The 24,904-nt window shown below is 34.5% G+C and overlaps 1 protein-coding gene across 2 annotated transcripts in view; it reads right to left on the bottom strand.

The window, feature by feature from the left end:
- The window catches only part of LOC101891093 (uncharacterized), a 622,803-nt gene that overhangs the window by 421,294 nt on the left and 176,605 nt on the right, over positions 1–24,904 (bottom strand). For both annotated transcript variants that reach the window (XR_009344233.1, XM_059131841.1), the window contains exon 4: positions 12,118–12,241. Coding sequence is in view for 1 of the 2 variants with exons in the window: in XM_059131841.1 (XP_058987824.1) it covers positions 12,118–12,241 (124 nt within the window). In the remaining variant the exon portion in view is untranslated. The remainder of the gene's footprint in view (positions 1–12,117; positions 12,242–24,904) is intronic.

Genomic DNA, 24,904 nt, shown 5'->3' with positions numbered 1-24,904 from the left:
CGGTTCAGTCCCTCCCTCGACTGTAACGTAATCTTGCACCGAAAATTGAAATCGACCAATCAAGAAAACCATTGCATCTTTTAAAATCCAATTTTTGTTGAAATAGTTACTTGCGCTAAACATGTAATAGTAAATCGCATCTATTTATAATTCGTCATATCGCTTTGATAATTTGAAAATCTGCAACTATAGCTCACTTAGGAATCTAAATTTACGTTCTTTCCTAACTTATAATAAATTGATATTTATTGCTAGACTCGTAGTTCTAGCAAGGGGGCCGGAATGTATAAGTTCGATACGTTCCACCACAACTTTCCAATGCTCGATCAATCACGGATGCTGATTAGCGCACAGGCATCTCCTCTACAACTCCCCTGGTGGAGACCGTAGTGAGCGGATCGTAGCTGGGCATTGGTTGTTGTCGGTATGCTCCCCTTGCTCTCATTGGAAGTAGTTGTAGTTGTAATTGTAGACAGACATGGGACCCTCAGCGGTCACTCAGAACCAATCCGTTCACTTGTCTTTTAGAAACGGAAGCGAAACCCAACACGGCCACTGTCGCCAACACCATATTTGAAAAGAGGTAATTTTGTTGTTTGAAAAGAAAGAACCAATAAAGCATAAATTATATTAAGAAATAATACCAATTTATCTTTGTTTTATTTCTTGTCATATTTCTTTCTTTACACCACACACGCGTATCACCCGCACCGCACCAAACCTCTCACCTACACAACGCATCACCTCACATATCATATAAAATAACTCTGGGGGGTTTTGTTGTCGCTGCCGCTAATCGAAGCCATTCTCCCCCACTCCCCTGAGTTAAACAGGAGCTATGACCCTGGAGTTGTAAGCTAGATCTCATACATGAAATATCGCCATTTAATATCGTATTGTCAATTCAATTCAATTTTTTCATTCACATTTTTATTGGCATATTTTGATGCGTTTTTTTTACCAAGATACCATTCCAAAATTGAATGAATTGTTAAAATCCTTCAAGCCGTTCTTGGGTTATAAGCGTAGTAACTAACATAACTTTCTTTTATATGGTGAAAATAATTATTTATTTTGTTCACAAAAACCAATTGAATTCTGTATCATTAGGCAAATTGAAAAAGTCGAACGTTATATATGTATGTATATATATATATATATATATATATATATATGTAGTGATTTTGATTTGATTTTTTCTTTTTTCTATTTGTTTTTCTATTTTTGTCAATTATGTCCGTCTGTCTATTGAGATAGAATTCCACACATGTGTATTTTGACTGAATAGGCCTAAAAACTACCTATTCTTCATATACCTCCATATAACGCTTTTCATTTAAGCGGTACTTTTCGAGGGAGTTTTTTTTTTTTTTTTTTTTGAAAAATTTCCAGTTATTTCTAAATGGTGGAATGTATTAAATGTTCGGCCCCGCAGTACTTAGCTTCTTTTTTACTTCTTTGATATGGAATTTTTGTGTGGAATTGTTCCGAAATGGTTTAAAATTGTAAAATTGGAAATTCCTGGTGGAAAATTAGGAACATTGCAAAAAACCGCTAATTTTTGGATCACTGCTGGGTGGAAGGGTTAAAATAAGGAGGTGGTTTTGCACATTACAAGTGTAGAAAGTACTAAATAGTATTATAGATACTATTGAAATCTGAAATTTGGTTTAGGGTCAAATTATTAAACCTTTAATAATATACACACATTGATTACAAAAATTGGAAATTTTGGTGGTGCTGGAATACACTGTTTTCAGCTATGGTCCAGTTTGCCAACGCGTATTTCCTAAAGTAGCTTTTGCTGGTGTAAGAGTTCTTTACACTTTTTTTTACTTTAGGTAAGAGTACAAAATATGCTGGATTGCAATATATTTGTCATTACAACTAAAATTTATGTATTTTAAAATTGTTTTTTTAAGCGATTTTTTAAGAGCTATGGGAAAGGTTTTCAAAAAAAGAACACATCAATTGAAGCGGGATCGTCTGTATACAAATGAAACTGAAGATGTATGACAGTGAAACAAAACACGAAACATGCGTGAGCAGCTGTTGTTGTTGTAGCAGTAGTACATATATGTGTTTGCGTTCTGCTAATCTGGTTCCAGCTCCAGGTTTAGAAATTCAGCTACTTTAACGGGCTGTAGCCAGAGATCTTCTGGAGTGAGTTGGGTAGGTTTGGCTGTGCAATTAAAGAGGTGTAGCGTATTGTGCTACACCTGTTCACCTGTGCCTGTAACGCACGCCGGGCAGGCGTCACGCCCATCTTCATCAATTTGTGCCCAATACGAATTGAGACGACTACACCATTCTGAACGTGATTGCGCCAAAACTACACTGGTTTGTCTAGGCAGCTGACGTTCTTCAGCTGCAATGGATAGGGGTGGACTCCGAGGACGGCATTCACTTTAAAACTGCTAATAGCATCCGCGACTGCATCGGTGTGAATGCCACTCAGACCTGCCTGATGGGCTTCTTGATCTAGAGGTTCTCTCTTATAGCGCTGGACCTCCCTCTCTAGATCATGTATGTCCTTCCTGACACGCCTGGGTGGGGGAGATTTATCCACCATATGATGGTTGGGATGACTCTCACGGTAACACCCAAGCAGGTACTGCAACGAAAGCATATGATTATGCTGACGTAAGGGAAGGACTTCTCCTCATGTAGATGGTCCACTGGTGTCATGAGGAGGCACCCTGTCGCAGTTCTCAGGGCAGCGTTCTGGCAGGTCTGGATATGCTTCCACTGCGTAGCACTAGTATTCGCAAACGACACTGGAGCCGCATAGCTGACCACAGACCGACCTACCGCGTTATAAGAGGTCAACAAGGTTTCTTTGTCCGCACCCCAAGAGCTGCCGGCTAGCGCCTTGAGGACCTTGTTCCTACTTTTCATCTTGTCGCAGATAGCTGTGGCTTGCTCGGACGACTTGAACATGCTGTCGAACGTGACCCTAAGAATCTTGGGGTAGTTCGTGGTCGGTATTAAATTCCCCTCGACCTGAACATTCAGCTGTGTTCTCATCTCCGCAGACCATGTGGTGAAGAGTGTGGCCGTTGATTTCGTGGCGGATATTTTCATATTCCTCACGTGGAAGTATGCAGCAAGCTCTGTGAGATAGGGGTTCAACCTTTCGCATATGTCATCGACCACTGGACCCGACGCCATGATCGTACAAACATCCGCATAAGTTACGATCTCAATGCCGTCTGGAGGGCGAGAAATTCCGGAAAGGTAGAGGTTAAACAGTTCCGGAGATATCACCCGACCTTGGGGAACTCCCTGTTTCACTCTACGCCATTATAATTACTCCAATTTTGATTATAAGTAATGCTTTGATTATGAGTAATGACTCCATGACTAAATATAAAATAATATTCATGGAAAAAATTATAATTACCGTTGGTTTTAAATATTTTGAATAGCCTGATCTTATTTTTCAGCTATAGGCTTTAATTTGAGTGTTAAATACCTATATGATAAAGAACATCTATAATAGCCCCATGTGAAAATTCAGCTTAATTTTTGATATTGTAAAAAGCATTCAAATGAGCTATAATTTGAAATTTGTATTTCCAACGTTTAAAATCCCGTACTGCGTGGTATTCAGTTTTGTCCACCTCATACTTGAAGGCAGAATGTTGTCAGAATGGCCAAAAAAATTACTCTTTTGCTCCGATTACCGTAAGATGGGCATTAATTGTTTGTCATTTAAATTGTGCGGCGGAGATCCAATAAAGTTACTTTATAATTTCGTATTTTTTCATGTTTCTGCCACAATGTCCGACTGAATGAGTCCCAGATTGACATTTCGGAGTTTATTTCATATAGACGTACATACCAAATCTACGTTCCCAACCAATATTCTCTTGGGGGTTACAAATTCAATAGAATACCAAATTTTCTTTTCTGACCACACATTGGTTGGGAAAGTGGACTTGGGGGTACACTAATGTGGGGACTATACTTAAATAAATTCCTATGAGGATAATTATCTGTAAGATGATTTTCTACCCCAGGGTTTTTTACCCAGGTAGCTTCAATTGTTGTTTGTTGGTAACGGAATCAGTTGAGAACGGGTGGACCGATTTGAATAATTTTTTGTACAAACATTCGTCATACCCCGAGTTAGGCTTTTAGATAAAAAAATATTGACCACGACTACTTTTACACCCACTATTTCGATTTGTCTAAAATCTTTATATTTGCCAAAATAATGAAGATATCGGTTTGAGAATTATTACACGAGATGCTGTTGGCTTTTCATCAAACCCTAAGTACTTATTTAGGGGCTGAGGAACGCGCCTACTTTTAAATCTATCTCTCTGTATGTAAAAGAAAGTTGTGTTATGCTATGTTTACGTTAGAACTTTTTGTAAGGTTAAAATACTTTGAGAGGATTTATTTGAAGTATAAATAATGGATATGACAATTTTAATCCAAATCCAGTCGGTTAACCCATTTATATATAAACGTACTGTTAGTTACTACTCTTATAACATATAGACCGCCGGTCTGATTTTAACGATTCAGACAAATTCGGAATTGCCTCTTAGCAGAAAAGAATAAAATCCAAAAACATAGCGTAAAATTTTGAAATTTGAACATTTTCATTTTGACTTTTAAAATGTACAATAGTTATGTTTTATATTGCATATTTTTTCCATTTTGACTTACTATTTTCGAATGTACATTTGTAGTTATTTTTTTTTTTTTTTTTTTTTTTTGGAATTCTAATATGATGTGTAGGTTTTTTAGGTAGTATAAAGCCACAACGGATAAAACTGTTATTTATAAGTTTATCCGTTGTCGTTTTATAGGAAAATTCTAACATCGGGAAAAATCGACAGGTTTTCAATGGCATTGAATTTCAAAATAATAGTACATTCTACGACAAACTTCGTAAGGACCTTTAAAAATTTGCTGCAAAAAAATCAGCGAACCAGTTAATATTGGTAGTTATCGTTATATGTGTTAGACAAATCCGAGAAGAAATGTGGCAAAAATCATCAAAATACCGAATTTCGAATATCCCCGTTATATGGGGACTATACCAAAACGTGGACCATTTTCAATACCAACCATCCTATACACAATACAAATTGTTCTGCTAAATTTTGATGCTATACGTCAAATAATGTGGGCTGTATCGTAATTTAAACAAACAGACATACAGACGGACAAATCGACTTAGAATTTTATGCTGACTATGAATACATATATATGTATGTGGGGTCTATGACGAACATTTGGGATGTTACAAACGTAATGAAAAAAATAGTGACCACGCCTCCTTTTACGCCCACTATTACGATTTATCTAAAATCTTTATATTTGCCAAAATAGTGAAGATATCGGTTTGAGAATTATTACACGAGATGCTGTTGGCTTTCCATCCAACCCTAAGTATTAAGAACGCGCCTACTTTTAAATCTATCTCTCTATATGTAAAATAAAGTTGTGTTAGTTACTACTCTTATAACATAAAGACCGCCGGTCTGATATTAACGATTTAGACAAATTCGGAATTGCCTCTTGGCAGAAAAGAATAAAATCCAAAAAAATCGCGTAAAAATGTGAAATTTGAACATTTTCATTTTGACTTTTAAAATGTACAATAGTAGTGTTTTATATTGCACATTTTTTTCCATTTTGACTTGCTATTTTCGAATGTACATTTGTAGGGTTTTTTTTTTTTTTTGTTTGAATTCTAATATGATGTGTAGGTTTTTTTGGGTATTCGTAATACCCAATAAATACATAAAATCTATAAATAACAATTTTATCCGTTGTCGCTTTATATGAAAATTCTAGAATCGGGAAAATCGACAATTTTTCAATGGAATCGAATTTCAAAAAAAATAGTACATTCCTCCGACAAACTTCGTAATCACCTTTAAAAATTTGCCGCATAAAAATCAGCGAACATCGTATTGTGCCCTCATTCTGAATGAATAATATTAAAAATGAAATGAGGGCACAATACGATGTTAAATGCTTTCTACTTCAGGACCTACATCGTGCTTCAGCTGGAAGATGCGAACACATTAAAACAAACAAAATGACCGAAGAAGCGTTATGGGGTTAATTTCAAAAAGTGGACCTGCTTCTTTCATATGACAATAAATTGTCAAATGAGAACATAAAATGCAAAATACATTGGGAATGCAATCAGTCAAATACCGACTATAAAGAACGCAAAAAAGAAATTCTACCTAAACATTCGAGATACCTTTAATCGCTTTGGCAGGTCATGATATGGATCATAACGGAACAACCCGATTTCAAGTATATTCTACATTTTAACCATATTTTTCGTACTAATTTTAGCTTATGTTGATAATTTAAGAAGAAACCATCTTTGCAAAAAACTATCACGTTTTGGTATCACCATCATATGATTTAAGGTATTTTCGGGGTCTTGGCCATTTTTTTTTCATTTTTTGGCCCTTATTTGACATTTTTGTTTCTAAGGGGGAAGAAAACCTCTTCTTATAAATTTTTATTTTTCGGAAAAGTGCGCATCTTAGTCTTGAGGCTACCTGGGTAAAAACCCCAGGGGTAGAAAATCATCTTACAGATAATTATCCTCATAGGAATTTATTTAAGTATAGCCCCCACATTAGTGTACCCCCAAGTCCACTTTCCCAACCAATGTGTGGTCAGAAAAGAAAATTTGGTATTCTATTGAATTTGTAACCCCCAAGAGAATATTGGTTGGGAACGTAGATTTGGGATGTACGTCTATATGAAATAAACTCCGAAATGTCAATCTGGGACTCATTCAGTCGGAAATTGTGGCAGAAACATGAAAAAATACGAAATTATAAAGTAACTTTATTGGATCTCCGCCGCACAATTTAAATGACAAACGATTAATGCCCATCTTACGGTAATCGGAGCAAAAGAGTATTTTTTTGGCTATTCTGACAACATTCTGCCTTCAGGTATGAGGTGGACAAAACTGAATACCACGCAGTACGGGATTTTAAACGTTGGAAATACAAATTTCAAATTATAGCTCATTTGAATGCTTTTTACAATATCAAAAATTAAGCTGAATTTTCACATGGGGCTATTATAGATGTTCTTTATCATATAGGTATTTAACACTCAAATTAAAGCCTATAGCTGAAAAATAAGATCAGGCTATTCAAAATATTTAAAACCGACGGTAATTGTAGTTTTTGCCATGAATATTAATTTATATTTAGTCATGGAGTCATTACTCATAATCAAGTCATTACTTATAATCAAAATTGGAGTAATCAAAATTGTGCCGCCTACATAAGTCAGATCTGTGATTTATTATGCTTTAAAGACTAAAAGTAAGGGCCGGCAACTCGGACCGGGCCAGCTAGTTTTATATATATTGTATATACGCTGGCCCGGTCCTCGTTTTTGTCTATTATGCATATTTGTCAAAGCATAATTATTCACAAATATGACTGATATAAGTGTTCACGTACTGGTCGATTAAAAGTGTTTTAATATACTTGTACCCATATTTAAGCCGTGGGCTTCAATATTTAAACCGTGGACTTCAAATGTGTGGATGCGCTATGCAAATCCGACGAGACCAATATGGGCCCTACTCCAAAAATTTCAAATTCTATACGAAGAAGTTCTCTACCCCCTTAGAAAAAAAGATGCCAAATAAGGGCCAAAAAAATGAAAAAAGTGGCCAAGACCCCAATAATAGCTTAAATCATACGATGGAAATCGGGTTGTACCCTTATCCGTGAGTTATGATCGATATCAAGGTATCTTGAATGTTTGGGAAGAATTTCTGGAAGGATAGAAATCTTTTTCTTACTAAGAGTCCTATTCGCTCTACTATTTTCCACCCTTTATACTTGGTATTTTACTGATTGTACTCCCAAAGAATTTTGCATTTTGAGCTCTCATTGGACGGATTATTGTCACATGAAAGAAGTAGTTCCACGCTTTGAAATGAGACCCATTAGGCTTTTTTGGTAATTTGTTCAAATGTGTTCGCATCTTCCAGCTGAACCACGATGTCGGCCCTGAAGTTTGAAAGGTAGATGTCAGTTAACATCGTATTTCGCATTTATTTCATTTTTTGGTGAAAAAATGTATATAGTAAAAAATTATTCTTTATTTTGTTCACAAAAAATTCAGTGAATTCAATATGATAATACAAATTGAAAGAAAAAGAATAACATATAACAAAAAAAGAATAAAATAACTATTGAAAAAATCTTCAACTTGTTCGGTGATTTTTTACAGCAACTGTTTAAAGATCCTTACAAAGTTTGTCAATAGAATGTACTATTATTTTAAAATTCAATTCCATTGAAAAATTTTTTTTCGATATTTTCCCGATTTGAGAATTTTTGAGATCTCTTTTTTCGTGATTTTTTAACGATTTTGAAGAGGTAATCTTAATCTTTTAACTTTGGTGTGACCGCGTAAAATTATTTCGATATCATCTATTCCGTCCCGTCATCACATAATTCGTTACTACAAGTCCATGTACCCCGACAACAATTTCAGTTCTCAATAAATCAAGTCAATTAAACAAATTGGTATTAATATTCGAATTTAAAAATAATATATAAAAAAACTCCAAATGTACATTAGAAAAAAGTAAGTCAAAATGGAAAAAAATGATGCAAAATAAAACATAACTATTGTACATTTCAGAAGTCAAAATGAAAATGTTAATATATCAAATTTTTACGCAATTTTTTTTTTTTTTTTTTTTTGATATTATCCTTTTCGGACAGAAGACAATTTCGAATTTGCGGTTCTTAAGTTATAAGCGTAGTAACTAAAACAACTTTCTTTTATATCTATATATATAAAAATCAATTGTTGTTTGTTGGTAACGGAATCAGTTCAAAACAGCTGGGCCGATTTGCATAATTTTTTGTACAAACGTTCGTCATACCCCGAGTTAGGTTTTTAAAGAAAAAAATATTGACCACGTCTCCTTTTACACCCACTATTACGATTTATCTAAAATCTTTATATTTGCCAAAATAGTGAAGATATCGGTTTGAGAATTATTACACGAGATGTTGTCGGCTTTCCATCCATATAGCGGCTGAGGAACGCGCCTACTTTTAAATCTATCTCTCTATATGTAAAAGAAAGTTGTGTTAGTTACTACTCTTATAACATAAAGACCGCCGGTCTGATATTAACGATTTAGACAAATTCGGAATTGCCTCTTGGCAGAAAAGAATAAAATCCAAAAAAATCGCGCAAAAATGTGAAATTTGAACATTTTCATTTTGACTTTTAAAATGTACAATAGTAGTGTTTTATATTGCATATTTTTTTCCATTTTGACTCACTATTTTCGAATGTACATTTGTAGCGTTTTTTTTTTTTTTTTTTTTTTTTTTTGAATTCTAATATGATGTGTAGGTTTTTTTGGGTATTCGTAATACCCAATAAATACATAAAATCTATAAATAAAAATTTTATCCGTTGTCGCTTTATATGAAAATTCTAGAATCGGGAAAACCGACAATTTTTCAATGGAATCGAATTTCAAAAAAATAGTACATTCTACCGACAAACTTCGTAATCATCTTTAAAAATTTGCCGCATAAAAATCAGCGAAACCGATGAAGATTCTTTTTCTTTTTTCTCTATTGAAGTGTACATTTTTTTATTGGTTTGAATTCTGAATGAATAATATTAAAAAATGAAATGAGGGCACAATACGATGTAAAATGCTTTCTACTTCAGGACCTACATCGTGCTTCAGCTGGAAGATGCGAACACATTAAAACAAACAAAAATGACCGAAGAAGCGTTATGGGGTTAATTTCAAAAAGTGGACCTGCTTCTTTCATATGACAATAAATTGTCAAATGAGAACATAAAATGCAAAATACATTGGGACTGCAAATACCAGTCAAATACCGACTATAAAGAACGCAAAATAGAAATTCTACGTAAACATTCGAGATACCTTTAATCGCTTTGGCAGGTCATGATATGGATCATAACGGAACAACCCCATTTCAAGTATATTCTACATTTTAACCATATTTTTCGTACTAATTTTAGCTTATGTTGATAATTTAAGAAGAAACCATCTTTGCAAAATATATATATAATATATATATATATATATATATATATGTATATATATATATATATATATATATATATATATATATATATATATATATATATATATATATATATATATATATATATATATATATATATATATATATATATATATATATATATATATATATATATATATATATATATATATATACTAGCAGGCCCGGTCCGCGTATATATAGTATATATATATATATATATATATATATATATATATATATCTATATATATATATATATATATATATATATATATATATATATATACCTATATATATATACTAGCAGGCCCGGTCCGCGTATATATAGTATATATATATAAATATATATATATATATATATATATATATATATATATATATATATATATATATATATATATATATATATATATATATATATATATATATATATATATATATACGCGGACCGGGCCTGCTAGTATATATATATATATATATATACTAGCAGGCCCGGTCCGCGTTGCCGGCCCGTACTTTTAGTCTTTAAAGCATAATAAATCACAGATCTGACTTATGTAGGCGGCACAATTTTGATTATAAGTAATGACGCCATTATAATTACTCCAATTTTGATTATAAGTAATGCTTTGATTATGAGTAATATTCATGGCAAAAATTATAATTACCATTGGTTTTAAATATTTTGAATAGCCTGATCTTATTTTTAAGCTATAGGCTTTAATTTGAGTGTTAAATACCTATATCATAAAGAACATCTATAATAGCCCCATGTGAAAATTCAGCTTAATTTTTGATATTGTAAAAAGCATTCAAATGAGCTATAATTTGAAATTTGTATTTCCAACGTTTAAAATCCCGTACTGCGTGGTATTCAGTTTTGTCCACCTCATACTTGAAGGCAGAATGTTGTCAGAATGGCCAAAAAAAATACTCTTTTGCTCCGATTACCGTAAGATGGGCATTAATTGTTTGTCATTTAAATTGTGCGGCGGAGATCCAATAAAGTTACTTTATAATTTCGTATTTTTTCATGTTTCTGCCACAATTTCCGACTGAATGAGTCCCAGATTGACATTTCGGAGTTTATTTCATATAGACGTACATCCCAAATCAACGTTCCCAACCAATAATCTCTTGGGGGTTACAAATTCAATAGAATACCAAATTTTCTTTTCTGACCACACATTGGTTGGGAAAGTGGACTTGGGGGTACACTAATGTGGGGACTATACTTAAATAAATTGTCTTAGACTGTAGTATACATTACGAACTTCAAATATTAAATCTGAAACAATTCCGATGAATAATATCGCTAAAATCATCAAAATAACGAATATTGGGAGGTACCGTTATATGGGGGCTATACGAAGAAGTGGACCTGCACAGACAACTTTCTGTCATAGGCTGTAGTATCCTCTACGAACATCAAATACCATATTTGAAAGAATTCCGGTGTTTATTGTCACCAAAATCAACAAAATACCGAATATTGGGAGGTACAGTTATATTATACGAAGACGTGAACCTGGATAATGTCGCTAAAATCATCAAAATACCGAATACCGGGAGGTACCGTTATATAGGGGCTATACGAAGACGTGGACCTGCACAGACAATTTTCTGTCATAGGCCATTTCGAGCTTTAAATACTAACTTTGAAACAATTCCGATGAATATTGTCGCAAAAGTTATCAAAATTACGAATATCGGAGGTGCCGTTATATGGGGTCGGTACCAAAAGTCCTGCAGGCATATTACACGTTTGAGTAAAATTGTATAAATCTACTTCAATTCGCTCGGAAGCTAGAGTGATTTCCACATACGGACGGACATCGCTACATCGACATAGAATATGCATATGCTGATCAAAAATATACTTTGTGGGGTCTTATATTGTTATATATATATATATATATATATATATATATATATATATATATATATATATATATATATATATATATAAATAAATGTTTTTAACATGTTTTTAACATAACAGTTTCAGAAAATTTTCTTACCATTTACATTTGATTCAGTGTATTTAACTCTTTCCTCCTTACATTTATCTGCGTTCCTTCGGTTGAATGACCTTTTGTGAAGTTCATAGAGCATAAGCCAAACCTGATTCTCCTTGGCACGAAACTAAAGTAGCAAAAACAGAAAATTAAAACAGTTTAATTGAGTATTGCTCTTGCCTGACATATCTAAAAGTCGAACTTGGGTAGTATTGTGCAAGATTCCACAATTTTTACAATTTGTTGACTAAATATAAAAATGTAGCATAAAAATGTAGCATGAACATAACATGAAGGCGTAACTGAAAGTGTATCGCATTTCACAACAAACCAAACAACACCGAATAATGCATACGTTGATACTGTAGTGTGTATCGGTTAAAATAATTAAAAATTATTTAAAAATGTTTTATGATGAACATTTTGGCCTGGCACGCAAACTTCACCAGCCTTATTGCTCGTCGGAAGGGGGTGGGATCTTGCCATTGTCCATCAATATGTCTGCGAACTACCAGTTATATTTGTATGCGTGTAAATTTAAAAAAAGGAGGAAAAGAAAAAGTATACTCTACCGAATAGTCGAAGGATTAAGAAAAAAAGATGTAACCTATAGCCGATGAAAATATGATGGAAAGATTTATTTCACCTATATTGATTTGACCATGCTAAGATGTCGTCGGCATGGTAACCCACCCTTCTTGTGTACCATATAAATTTCTGATTAATATACATGAGAATATTTTGTAAGGTAAACCCATATTTCATACCCCTACATTACCTTTCCGAACCCTTTAAATCAAGCCCTTATGACTTAGTTCAAAAACATGTTTCTAAAACGTAAACATTTGATTTACATAATTCTAGGCCATTATTAATATATATACAAATTTATGGAAGCTTGATATAAAGTTTTAGGAAAATTATTTGCAACGAATTAGAAATTAAAAAAAAAATAAAATCCATTAAAAATTCTTTTAAAATCTTTAAAATATCTAATATAGGAAGGTGCCGATATGGGGGATATACGATATTGTGGACCTGTGTGGCTAACATCATCAAAATACCGAATATCGGGGGGTACAGTTATATGGGGGATATACGATATCGTGGACCTATATAGACAATTCCGTTTCAGGGGTAAAGTGCTCACAAAGAACTCCGTGTGTGGATTTTCAGACAATACGATTGGTAAATGTGGCTAAAATCATCAAAATACCGAATATCGCGGGGAATCGTTATATGGGAGCTATACGTTATCGTTAACCTATATAGAGAATTCTCTGTCAGGGAATAAAGTGCTCACAAAGAACCCCTTGTGTTCAAAGAACCCCTTGTGTTCAAAGAACCCCTTGTGTTCAAAGAACCCCTTGTGGCCATTCCGTTGAAAAATATGGCTAAAAAAACATCAAAATACCGAATATCGGAGGTACCGTTATATGAGGGCTATACGATATCGTGGACCTATATAGATAATTCTCTGCCGAGGTATAAAGTACCCACAAGGAACTCCATGTGTGGATTTTCAGACAATTCCGATGAAAAATGTGGGTAAAATCATAAAAATGCCGAATATCGGGGGGTACCGTTATATGGGGGATATACGATATCGTGGACCTGTATAGACAATTCTCTCTCAGGGGGTGAAGTACTCACAAGGAACTACTTGTGTGGATTTTAAGGCAATTCCATTGAAAAGTGTGGCTAACATCATCAAAATACCGAATATCGGGGGTACCGTTATATGGGGGCTATACGATATCGTGGACCGATATAGCCCAACTTCGAACTTGACCTGCCTGCAGACAAAAGAGAGATCTGTGCAAAATTTTAGCTTCCTATCTTAATTCGTTTAGATTGTAGCGTGATTACAACAGACGGACGGACAGGGGTAAATCGTCTTAGAATTTTACGCTGATCAAAAATATATATACTTTGTTGGGTCTAAAATGATTATTTCGATGAGTTACAAACAGAATGACGAACTTAATATACCCTCCATACTTTTTTGGTGGAGGGTATAAAAAGTGTCATAATTTGTCAAGTCTGTTGTCGTTAATATAGGTGAAAACTGTGTTAATTGGAAAAAAATAATATATAATTATAAAACAATATCTTAGCCTCGCCATAAACGTTTTTGAAATAGTTGGAAGTGAAACAATTAATTGAGAGTATATCCAATGGTGGTGCTGTGTTTGTTCAATCGGTTTGAATAATTGGCTTGTGTAAAAAAGTAAAGTATTAAATTAAGCCCGTTTAACAAAAAAATATACACCAAGTAAAACAAACAGTGGTAAATGGAAAAAATAATTGAAATTTAAAATTAATATTGCACGTAAATTACATTGGTGTTTGGAATTGTTCACAAATTGCGTGAACCACACCCCCTGAAAGGCCTTTCATCGTGGGAGCTCCAGCAACCTAAGCAGTAAGTCCCAATATCTAAAACATAATACATACATAGAGCAAATACAAATAGATTCCACATTTGACGAATGAACCGTTAGTTCCCTCTGATATCATCTGCTGTTTAATTCTTCATTTTTATTTAAATCAGTTAAAAGTAAATTATTAACATTTTTGATATATAAACAAAATTATAATTGGAATTTTCTAGTTTGTATTTGCTCATATTAATCAACCGTACTTGTTGAATGAAAGTGCTATTATGTGTGCTTGTTTAACAGACGAATCAATATTAAACCCAGCATACGTATGTTAAGTTGTTCACTTATACAGTTTGAGAATCATTGCTTTCCTGTATGCGTGAATTATAGATCTTCTGCATATTGAAATATTTTATATGAAATATTAATAAATTTTTCTTGCGCATTCATCCAACTATCAGTCAAGATACATTTTTGGTACTTGGTGTGTTACTTTTATACATTTTGGCAAAAGAAAATTGGTTAAAATTTTGATGTGAATATTTCCATTATCAAAGCCTTTGGACGTGTTAGGGTACAATTAACGAAGAGGTCAACGTACTAACAGCTGGTTGTTGGTTTGTAACGTCAGTAAAAGAAATAAATGATATGTTGAACACACACACCATAGTCACAGCACACAAAACCAAGTGGAATTTAAATATATATATTTTAATCATTTTTTTTACAACCAACTATTTCTAACGTTTTACTGATCATGTTATATTATTTAAATCTAAACTTGTTACTTTTATTATAATATCGTCCGATTTTTATGGAAAAAAGCGTTTATTGATTTGCTTGTTAGTTGTTAAGAAAAGAAAACTGATCTCACTTGCTATTTTTCTAATGAGTACAATAACCTAGCTTTATTTTTATACCCTCCACCAAAAAAAGTATGGAGGGTATATTAAGTTCGTCATTCCGTTTGTAACTCATCGAAATAATCATTTTAGACCCAACAAAGTATATATATTCTTGATCAGCGTAAAATTCTAAGACGATTTAGCCCTGTCCGTCCGTCTTTCTGTCCGTCCGTCTGTTGTAATCACGCTACACTCTAAACGAATTAAGATAGGAAGCTAAAAAAAAAAAGCACAGATCTCTCTTTTGTCTGCAGGCAGGTCAAGTTGGAAGATGGGGTATATCGGTCTACGATATCGTATAGCCCCCATATAACGGTACCCCCGATATTCGGTATTTTGATGATTTTAGCCACATTTTTCAATGGAATTGTCTGAAAATCCACACAAGTAGTTCCTTGTGGGTTCTTTATACCTCGGTAGGGAATTATCTGTATAGGTCCACAATATCGTATGTCCCCCATATAACTGTACCTCCGATATTCGGTATTTTCATGTTTTTACCCATATTTTTCAACGGAATGGTCACAAGGGGTTCTTTGAACACAAGGGGTTCTTTGTGAGAACTTTACCCCCCGACAGAGAATTCTCTATATAGGTTAACGATAACGTATATCCCCCATATAACGGTACTCCCCTATATTCGGTATTTTGATGATTTTAGCCACTTTTTCCAATGGAATTATCTGAAAATCCACACAAGGAGTTTCTTGTGAGTACTTTACACGCAGACATGATTTGTCTTTATAGGTCCACAATATCGTATATCCCCCATATCGGCACCTTCCTATATTAGATATTTTAAAGATTTGAAAATAATTTTTAATAGATTTTATTTTTTTTGAAAAATTTCTAATTCGTTCCAAATGGTGGAGGGTATTCAAAGTTCGGCCCGGCCGAACTTACTGCTTTTTTACTTGTTATTCCTGTCCTTGGGATCTTTTCGTATTTCTCGACAAAAATCACAGTCACCAAAATAGCTGCCAACTATACATGTTAATCAACCGATGAAACTGAAACAACTAGATAATTATACAATTTAAGGCTGCTCTCACAATAACCACTTTGCAGCTTGTTGGAGTATGTAGAGATAACAGGGGCAAAGGGAAACCTAAGAACAAGTAGACAAGAATATGAAGCGAAACATTAGTTCTACCACATTTAAGAAATCCTAGTAAAAAAAAAATAATCTTACCAAGAGCACAATAAAATCCACTGTAGAGTGAAAAATAAATTCCTTCCAGGAACAGGATACCAACTCCAGAGGATAACTGACAACCACGGTCAAGCGGATTTATGAGGTCTTTATTAATTTTTGTGGAAAAATTTTGTGGCAAGTCCGAACTATTCGATTGTAATAAATTTTATTCCTTTTTATTTTACAATCTGTGGGACCAAACTTTACTTTTTCCCTGCTTAATAAAAACCAAAAACCTATTTTTTTTTAAATTTTTCGTTGTATATTTGTAATACTTGGGTGTTAATGGATGAAATGACAGGAATAAATTAACAAAATTTCACTGCCTTTTTTATCTAACCACGGCTAACTAAATGGGGCAAATAGCTAAACAACATACACAAATGAAAAAATCCAAAATTCAACATACCATAATCGCTAATTTTGTCATTTGTATGTGTATTCACTCAAAGAGTAAAAACTAGGTTAAAAGAAAGATAGTAAATTTTCACCATTTATGTTCGGGGAAATGAAGGCAACGTAATACACCACTAACATTAACAGCCGAATTCGCCGAAATGCGTATAATCACAAATAACCTCAAATTATGGTTTATAATCTACTAGCTGGTCCGGTCCGCGTTGCCGGTCCGTAGTTTTTGTCTATTATGCATATTTGTCAAAGCATAATTATTCACAGATATGACTGATATAAGTGTTCACGTACTGGTCGATTAAAAGTGTTTTAAAATACCTGTACCCATATTTAAGCCGTTGGCTTCAATATTTAACCCGCGGGTTTCAAATGTGTGGATGTGCTATACAAATCCATTAAAAAGTATATATCAATCTTATCCCCATGTAAAGGATCAAATTCGTTTTTAGTATTTTAAAATCGTAGCAAAATTGTCCAATCAAATGAGCAGTAATTTGGAATTTACTGTATTTTGTATACCTCATAATTGAGGGCTGAATGATTTAAGAATAGCCAAAGTTAATTAACCCATTAGCACCTCAGATTTTGCATTAGAGTCCTCATAAGTCCCCCTAACCATGTCGGTCTCTTTGTCCGCCAAAAGGTGGACTTGAGGGGGTACTATTACATGGAAAAAATTCTAATATTTGTAGATATGTTGAAATTTTTATGTAAGATTTCCACCCCAAATATACATTTTTAGCCAAATCCTTTGAAATATGGTAAAATCAGGAGGTACCTTTATATGGGCACTACTCCGAAACATCGACCTTCATTAAAAACTTTCTTCTACCCCTTATAATCTAATATGACAAATAGAGGCCAAATCAAAAATATAGCTATTTTACATCCATTACCGTAAGATGGGAATTAATTTCATTTGCCATTTAAGTTGTAAGTTGGAGACCCCATAAAGCCCATATTTTACATCATAGTATAATTCAATGACAATTCAACAAATATTCGGTCCCGTGCTACTTTCTTATATTTGTAATTTGTTCATGTTTTCACAATTTATTTCATATAGATACACAATTTTCTTTTCTGACCACACATTAGATGTGAAAGTGGACTTGGGGATACTCCAAAGTGGGACTTTACTTAAATAAATTCCTATGGGGCAATTATCTGTATGATGGTTCCCTACCCCAAGGTAGCATATATACAATTTATTAGTAAAATCAATTGATGAATGTGGTCAAATCCAATATGGGTCCTACTCCAAAAATTTCAAATTTTATGCGAAGAGATTCTCTACCCCCTTAGAAACAATGATGCCAAATAGGGGCCAAAAATAGAAGATAGTGGCGAAGACCCCAAAAATAGCTTAAATCATACGATGGTTATATGATCGTGAGTTATGATCGATAGCATGACCTGCAATGCGATTTAAGGTATCTTGAATGTTTGGGAAGAATTTTGGAAGGATGGAAATCCTTGTCTTACTAAGAGTCCCATTCGCTCTACTATTTTGCACCCTTTATATCTGGTATTTTACTGATTGTACTCCCAAAGAATTTTGCATTTGTTCTCTAATTGGACGGGTTATCGTCCCATGGCTTTTTCGGTAATTTTTGTTTGTTTGAATGTGTTCGCATCTTGCAGCTGAACCACGATGTCGGCCCTGGAGTTGAAAGGTAGATGTCAGTTAATATCGTATTTCGCACTTATTTCATTTTCTGGTGAAAAATTGTATATAGTGAAAAAATATTCTTTATTTTGTTCACAAAAAATGCACTGAATTCAATATGATAATACAAATTGAAGAAAAATTGACAAAAAAAGAATAGCAAATTGAAAAAATCTTCTAGTTGTTCGATGATTTTTTACAGCAAATGTTTAATGATCCTTACAAATTTGTCAATAGAATGTACTATTATTTTAAAATTCGATTCCATTGACAGTTTTTTTAGATTTTTCCCCGATTTGAGAATTTTTGCAATGAGATCTTTTTTTGCGTGATTTTTTTAGCGATTTTGAAAAAGTAATTATCTTTTAACTTTGGTGTGACCGCATTAAATTATTTCGATATCATCTATTCCGTTTCGCCACCACATAATTCGGTACTACACTTCCATGTAACCCGACATCAATTTCAGATCTCAAGAAATCAAGTCAATTAAATAAATTGGTATTAATATTCGAATTCAAAAATAAAATATAAAAAACACTACAAATATACATTAGAAAAAAGTAAGTAAAAATGGAAAAAATCATGCAAAATAAAACATAACTATTGTACATTTCAAAATTAAATTGTTAATATATCACATTTTTACGCGATTTTTTTGGATATTATCTTTTTTGGCCAGGAGACAATTTCGAATTTGTATGAATTGTTAAAATCAGTCCAGCGGTCCTTAAGTTATAAGCGCAGTAACTAACACAACTTTCTTTTATATATATAGGTGGTTAGGATGCTTTGTACTTTTGCATACTTCACAGGAGTTAATGTTGGCTTTCACCATCGAAACAAGGTTCGGCCAGAAGTAGTACCTTCGAATTCGTTCTAAGGTCTTGTTGATTCCGCAGTGAGACGACAATGGATTGTCATGATGATTCTTTATAACTTCCGGTATCAGTGCAGAGGGTATCCACAATTTCCACACATTATCGTCAATTTTCGGATCACCAGAAACATGACCTGTTCTACGATACAAATACCCATCTATGACTTTCAAGTCAGGGGTATTTCTGTTATTTTCAACCCTTCTTATCAACTTCTGATATTCATCTGAGGAAAAACATTCAGAATCTAAATTAACAAAAACTCCCCCCTTTTCGCCAAAATCATCTAAAGAGAAAGTCCCAGACAAATCATCCGTATTTATTCATTTCTATGTTTAATTTTAAACCGGTACCCTTGAAGTTTCAAAGCCCATCTAGCCAGCCTTGTGCTTAGGTCTGTTTGGGACATGAGACACTTAATACTTAATTCATGTCAATCGACATAAGCCCTAAATTTTTTTAATGCATAGCATTGCTGCCTAACACTCTTGTTTGGTGACACTATAGTTGCGTTGGGCTTGGTTAAGTTTCTTCGACATAAAAGCTATGGGAAACTCATCACCCTCCGCATTCTTTTGCACCAATACTCCTCCTATTTCTGTCTTGCTAGCATCACAGTGTATGAAGAATGGCTGTGAGAAGTCAGGACTATGCACGACAGGGGCTGTGCTGAGAATGGATTTTTATTCTTCAAAGGACTTATGGGCCTCATCGGTCCATATACATTTACGACTTATTTTTAATAAATCAGTCAAGGGGGTCGAAATGTCAGCATAGTTCCGGATAAACTTCCGATACCAACCGGACATGCCCAAAAATCGCCTTACTTGCTTAACTAGTCTGGGTTTTGGGAACTCAGCGATCGCCGAAATATTTTCAGAATCCGTGCGAATCGTTCCATTTCCAACAACGTGTCCTAGATATCGAACTTCTGATCTACAGAACTTACTTTTCACGACGTTTATCATCAATCCCGCACTCCGAAGACACTTAGCCACCTCCTTGAGCACTTCTACATGTCTTTCGAATGTTGGAGATACCACTAAAAGGTCGTCCAGGTAGACCAGAACCTCAGTCCTGAGAGAAGCTGTTATGACCCTGTCCATTAGCTTGCACATGGTCAAAGGCCAAATGACATGACCTTGAAATGGTACAGGGTCACCCAGGAACTGTAAAAGCAGTATCTGCCAAAAAGTATCCTTTAAATGAAGGCTTGTAATAAATTTCGCCTTGGGCAAGCGACTCAAGATACGCTCAATGTGTGGGAGTGGATAAGCATCCCCCTCAGTAACACTATTCAGTTTTCGTCTATCTAGACACAACCTTGCCCTAACTTGTTGATAGTTTTTCAACCGCACATGGAGAGGTATAATTGGACGAGGTCCTATATTATTAGTATGTGCAACGTCACCTAAATCATAGGAATTCTCAAAGCCTCTACTCAAAGCTCGTGAATCATCATTAAAACATTTAACATCATAATAACACAATTCATTATCAGTTAAGGAAAAAACAGGACTACTAAGTATTTTTAAATTGTTTGAGATGACTGCTGTCAAGTCTTCGGTCTCGGGGCACTTTTCGTTGCCGAGCTTTGGAAGTTTTTTGGAACATTATTACATTCGGTGCAATTTGGTTTATATACCTGAGGGGTACCACATCCATAACAGAGTACTGAGCGATCTGCAAGGCACTCTTGGTGTCTATGACCCGATTTCCTACAATTCCAACAAACTGTTGATATTTCTAAAATTTCTTCATACTCTAATAGCTGCGGATCATTGGGGTTAGAGAATTCAATTTCGGCAACTCTTCTAGAAAAATTGTTAGTAAAACCATGCCAACGATTTAAGTAGTGCAAAAAAATTCTCTCCGTCGACAAACTTCTCGCAACTGACCCACGGATGTTATAGACATGTTCAAAATTTCATGTTGTATATCCGGCAATAAATTTCGGCGTAGAATTTCGACCAAATTCTTGTCGTCTAGAGGTTTATCTAAACGATCAGCAAGATCTACAACTGCCTCATAAAAAACATCATTGGGTTTCTGCTTCCTATCTTGGATGAGTTCCCTGAAATCTATATCAGTCCTTGAATCCCTATACTGTTGACGCAAGGCCTTGCAGAGATCAGCCCATTGAACTATGCGAACAGTACGATGGAATCTCCAAAACCAATCGCTAGCTTTACATTCGAAAAGTGCACTGGCACTCCGACACAGTGTCTCAAAATCGCCGTTCAGCGTCTGTTTCGTAAGAGCCTCTCTACTCGATAAATAAAATTATCCACCGGTAAATTACTGGAACTACCGTTAATCTTGATTTTCCAGTTTGCTAGAAACTGAAACATTCAGGATGGGAGGGAACAGTTTGAGGAACCTGGTTAATGTTCAAACGTGATAAACTGGCCTCAACACTCTTTTCTACTTTTCTACGACCGGATTAGAAGCTGGTTCCTGGCTAAGAGCTTCTTCGGTTCTGTTTGCATCAAACATTTTGGATTTCGATGAGGACCTGGGTTGCCCATATTCGACGGGACTTTGGGCCCGTTTGGGCCCATTCCAATCGACGAGGCTTATTCGCAGGCAACATTCTTTGCGTCAATTGAATTTTGTATGGGAACAAATGCAAATCAATGCGAATAATCCGTTGTAAAGTGGACCGAGCCACGCCCAACTGCTGAGAACGGCGTTTTTTGGGATGGCTATATTAGCGATATTCTCGGCCGATCGCCTTTTATATGGCCTCTTCGGATTAGAAAGAGCGTTACCAGTCGAAAATTTTTCGTATAAACGCTTAATGGTGTTCTTAGAAAGCGCACTTCTCACATTTTTTTCACAATTGACTTCTTCTGTTGAATGTAAATTTCAACTATTTCAGAGCGCTCGCGTGGCGTGTATTGGTTCATGGTAAATCTGCTTGGACTGACGCTTCAAACGCGGTATGTCATTAAGCGATGTGACATCTCTGTCAAAAGTTATGGCGTTGCCAGATGGGTCCGTTGAATATGGGCAACCCTGTATAATACACACATACTGCAATTTTTTCAAACTGTATACGTAAGCAACTCGACATACGTATGCTGGGTTTAACATTGACTTTCATCCAACCAGTACAGCTCTGTTTTACGGTTCACTCCTTAAATGTGGAATATATTTGTATTTGTTCTATGTATGTATTATGTTTTAGATATTGGAACTTACTGCTTAGGTTGTTGGAGCTCCCACGATGAAAGGCCTTTCAGGGGGGTAAGGTTCACGCAATCTGTGACCAATTCCAAACACCCTAAGATATTGTTTTTAAGATATTGTTTTATAATTATATATTATTTTTTTCCAATTAACACAGTTTTCACCTATATTAACGACAACAGGCTTGACAAATTATGAAAATTTGTATTCCTGTCCTTGGGATCTTTTCGTATTTCTCGACAAAAATCACAGTCACCAAAATAGCTGCCAACTATACATGTTAATCATCCGATGAAACTGAAACAACTGGATAATTATACAATTTAAGGCTGCTCTCACAATAACCACTTTGCAGCTTGTAGGAGTATGTAGAGATAACCAACTCCAGACGGAGTTGATATCCTGTTCCCACAACCACGGTCAAGTGCTTATTGATTTTTATTGATTTTTTGGAAAAATTTTGTGGCAAGTCCGAACTATTCGATTGTAATAAATTTGCTTCCTTTTTATTTTACAATCTATGGGTATTCACTCAAAGAGTAAAAACTAGGTTAAAAGAAAGAAAGTAAATGTTCACCATTTATGTAAGGGAAATTATGGCAACGTAATACACCACTAACATTAACAGCCGCATTCGCCGAAATGGGTATAATCACAAATAACCTCAAATTATGGTTTATGAACTCTAAAATTTATAATGGAAATGGAAAATAATAATAGAAAACCATACAAAATATTATTTTCTTTTAAATAATAAAAGGAATATACAACTCAACTAGGATTCGAACCCGGGTCTTCTATGCTACGAGTCAACGATGACTACCACCAGGCTACGGTAACCCTTAGCATCGGATCGAAGTACAAGCGATAACATTGCATGAACCATGTAACTTTGTTACAAGAATATGTAACACTATAGAACGAGAATTCTATAAATAGAACAGCATCCCTTGGGGTGGAATATGAATTTGTGGAATGTAATTATGTAACGAGCATTCTTAGTTAACAGTGGACTAGACTCACATGCAAACGGAGGTGTCTGGCGGTGCCATGCCAAATAAGAATGTTTAAAATGTAAGAAAAATCGACATGCCCACTATAATACAAACAGCAATAACTCAAAAAAGCAAACCCCGGTGTGTTCATCTTGTGCTCATAATTTGGCCATTCACACTTTGGAATTTCCAAAATCTATTCACAATCAATGATTGAATTTGAATAAAGCAACATCGTACTTAAATGTAATATGGCGGTCCCGGCAGTCATGCATTTGTTGCTAGTTTAGATATTATATGATATAGTTTAATATATTATATACAAGGCAGTCCAACCCATTCTGAAGGTTGTGAAGGCCGAGACCTCTAACAATCAAAGAATATACGAAAAGGATTGTCCGGAAGGAAATTCAAATGTCAGTGGTTAAGAAGCCGAATAAAATTTATATGATAAATCTGAAGGGGAGAAAATTTCCACCTACAGGCAATCAACACAGAGTCGCCAACACCTTGGGAAAGAGCTGTTGCTGGAGAACTTAAGCTAATATTATATTTATAAAGGAGGGTATATTATGTTTGACATTCCATTTGTAACGCATCTAAATATTCGTCGGACACCCCATAAATTCATGATCAGCATAAAATTCTAAGTCATTTTAATGATATCTGTCCGACGAAATTAAGATACATCGTATTTCTATTTCATATACAAAATTAAATGATTTGTTTATAAATGGGGCCATACACCAATATGGGCAATGTTCTGGAACCGGTTGTAGAATTCATTATGATGTTCTGCCACAGCAGCGAGAACCCATTACGAACAGCAAATATATATGTATAGACAAGAAATTTGGCTAAAACCATCAAAAGGATGAATGTCGTTAGGTACCTCTGCTCCGTCAATTAATCTGGACGTATCCTGATTTCAACATACAGACGGACATCGTAATATATATATTTGAATATGCACTATACACACTTTGTTGGTACTACGACGAGTATATAGAGATGCTACAAAGGGAATGAAGAATTTACCCTAATTTGCTTTTATTTATTTATTACTGGTTTTGAATTCCTGCATTTTCAAATCAGTTCTCTCACAAGGAATTTTATATGTCGTTCTTTATTAGTCGATTTAGGTAGTCATAGTTTCTA

The sequence above is a fragment of the Musca domestica genome, unplaced genomic scaffold (genome assembly GCF_030504385.1).
Source record: "Musca domestica strain aabys unplaced genomic scaffold, Musca_domestica.polishedcontigs.V.1.1 9, whole genome shotgun sequence".
Lineage (NCBI taxonomy): Eukaryota > Metazoa > Arthropoda > Insecta > Diptera > Muscidae > Musca > Musca domestica.
This window is presented reverse-complemented; position numbering and strand designations above follow the sequence as displayed.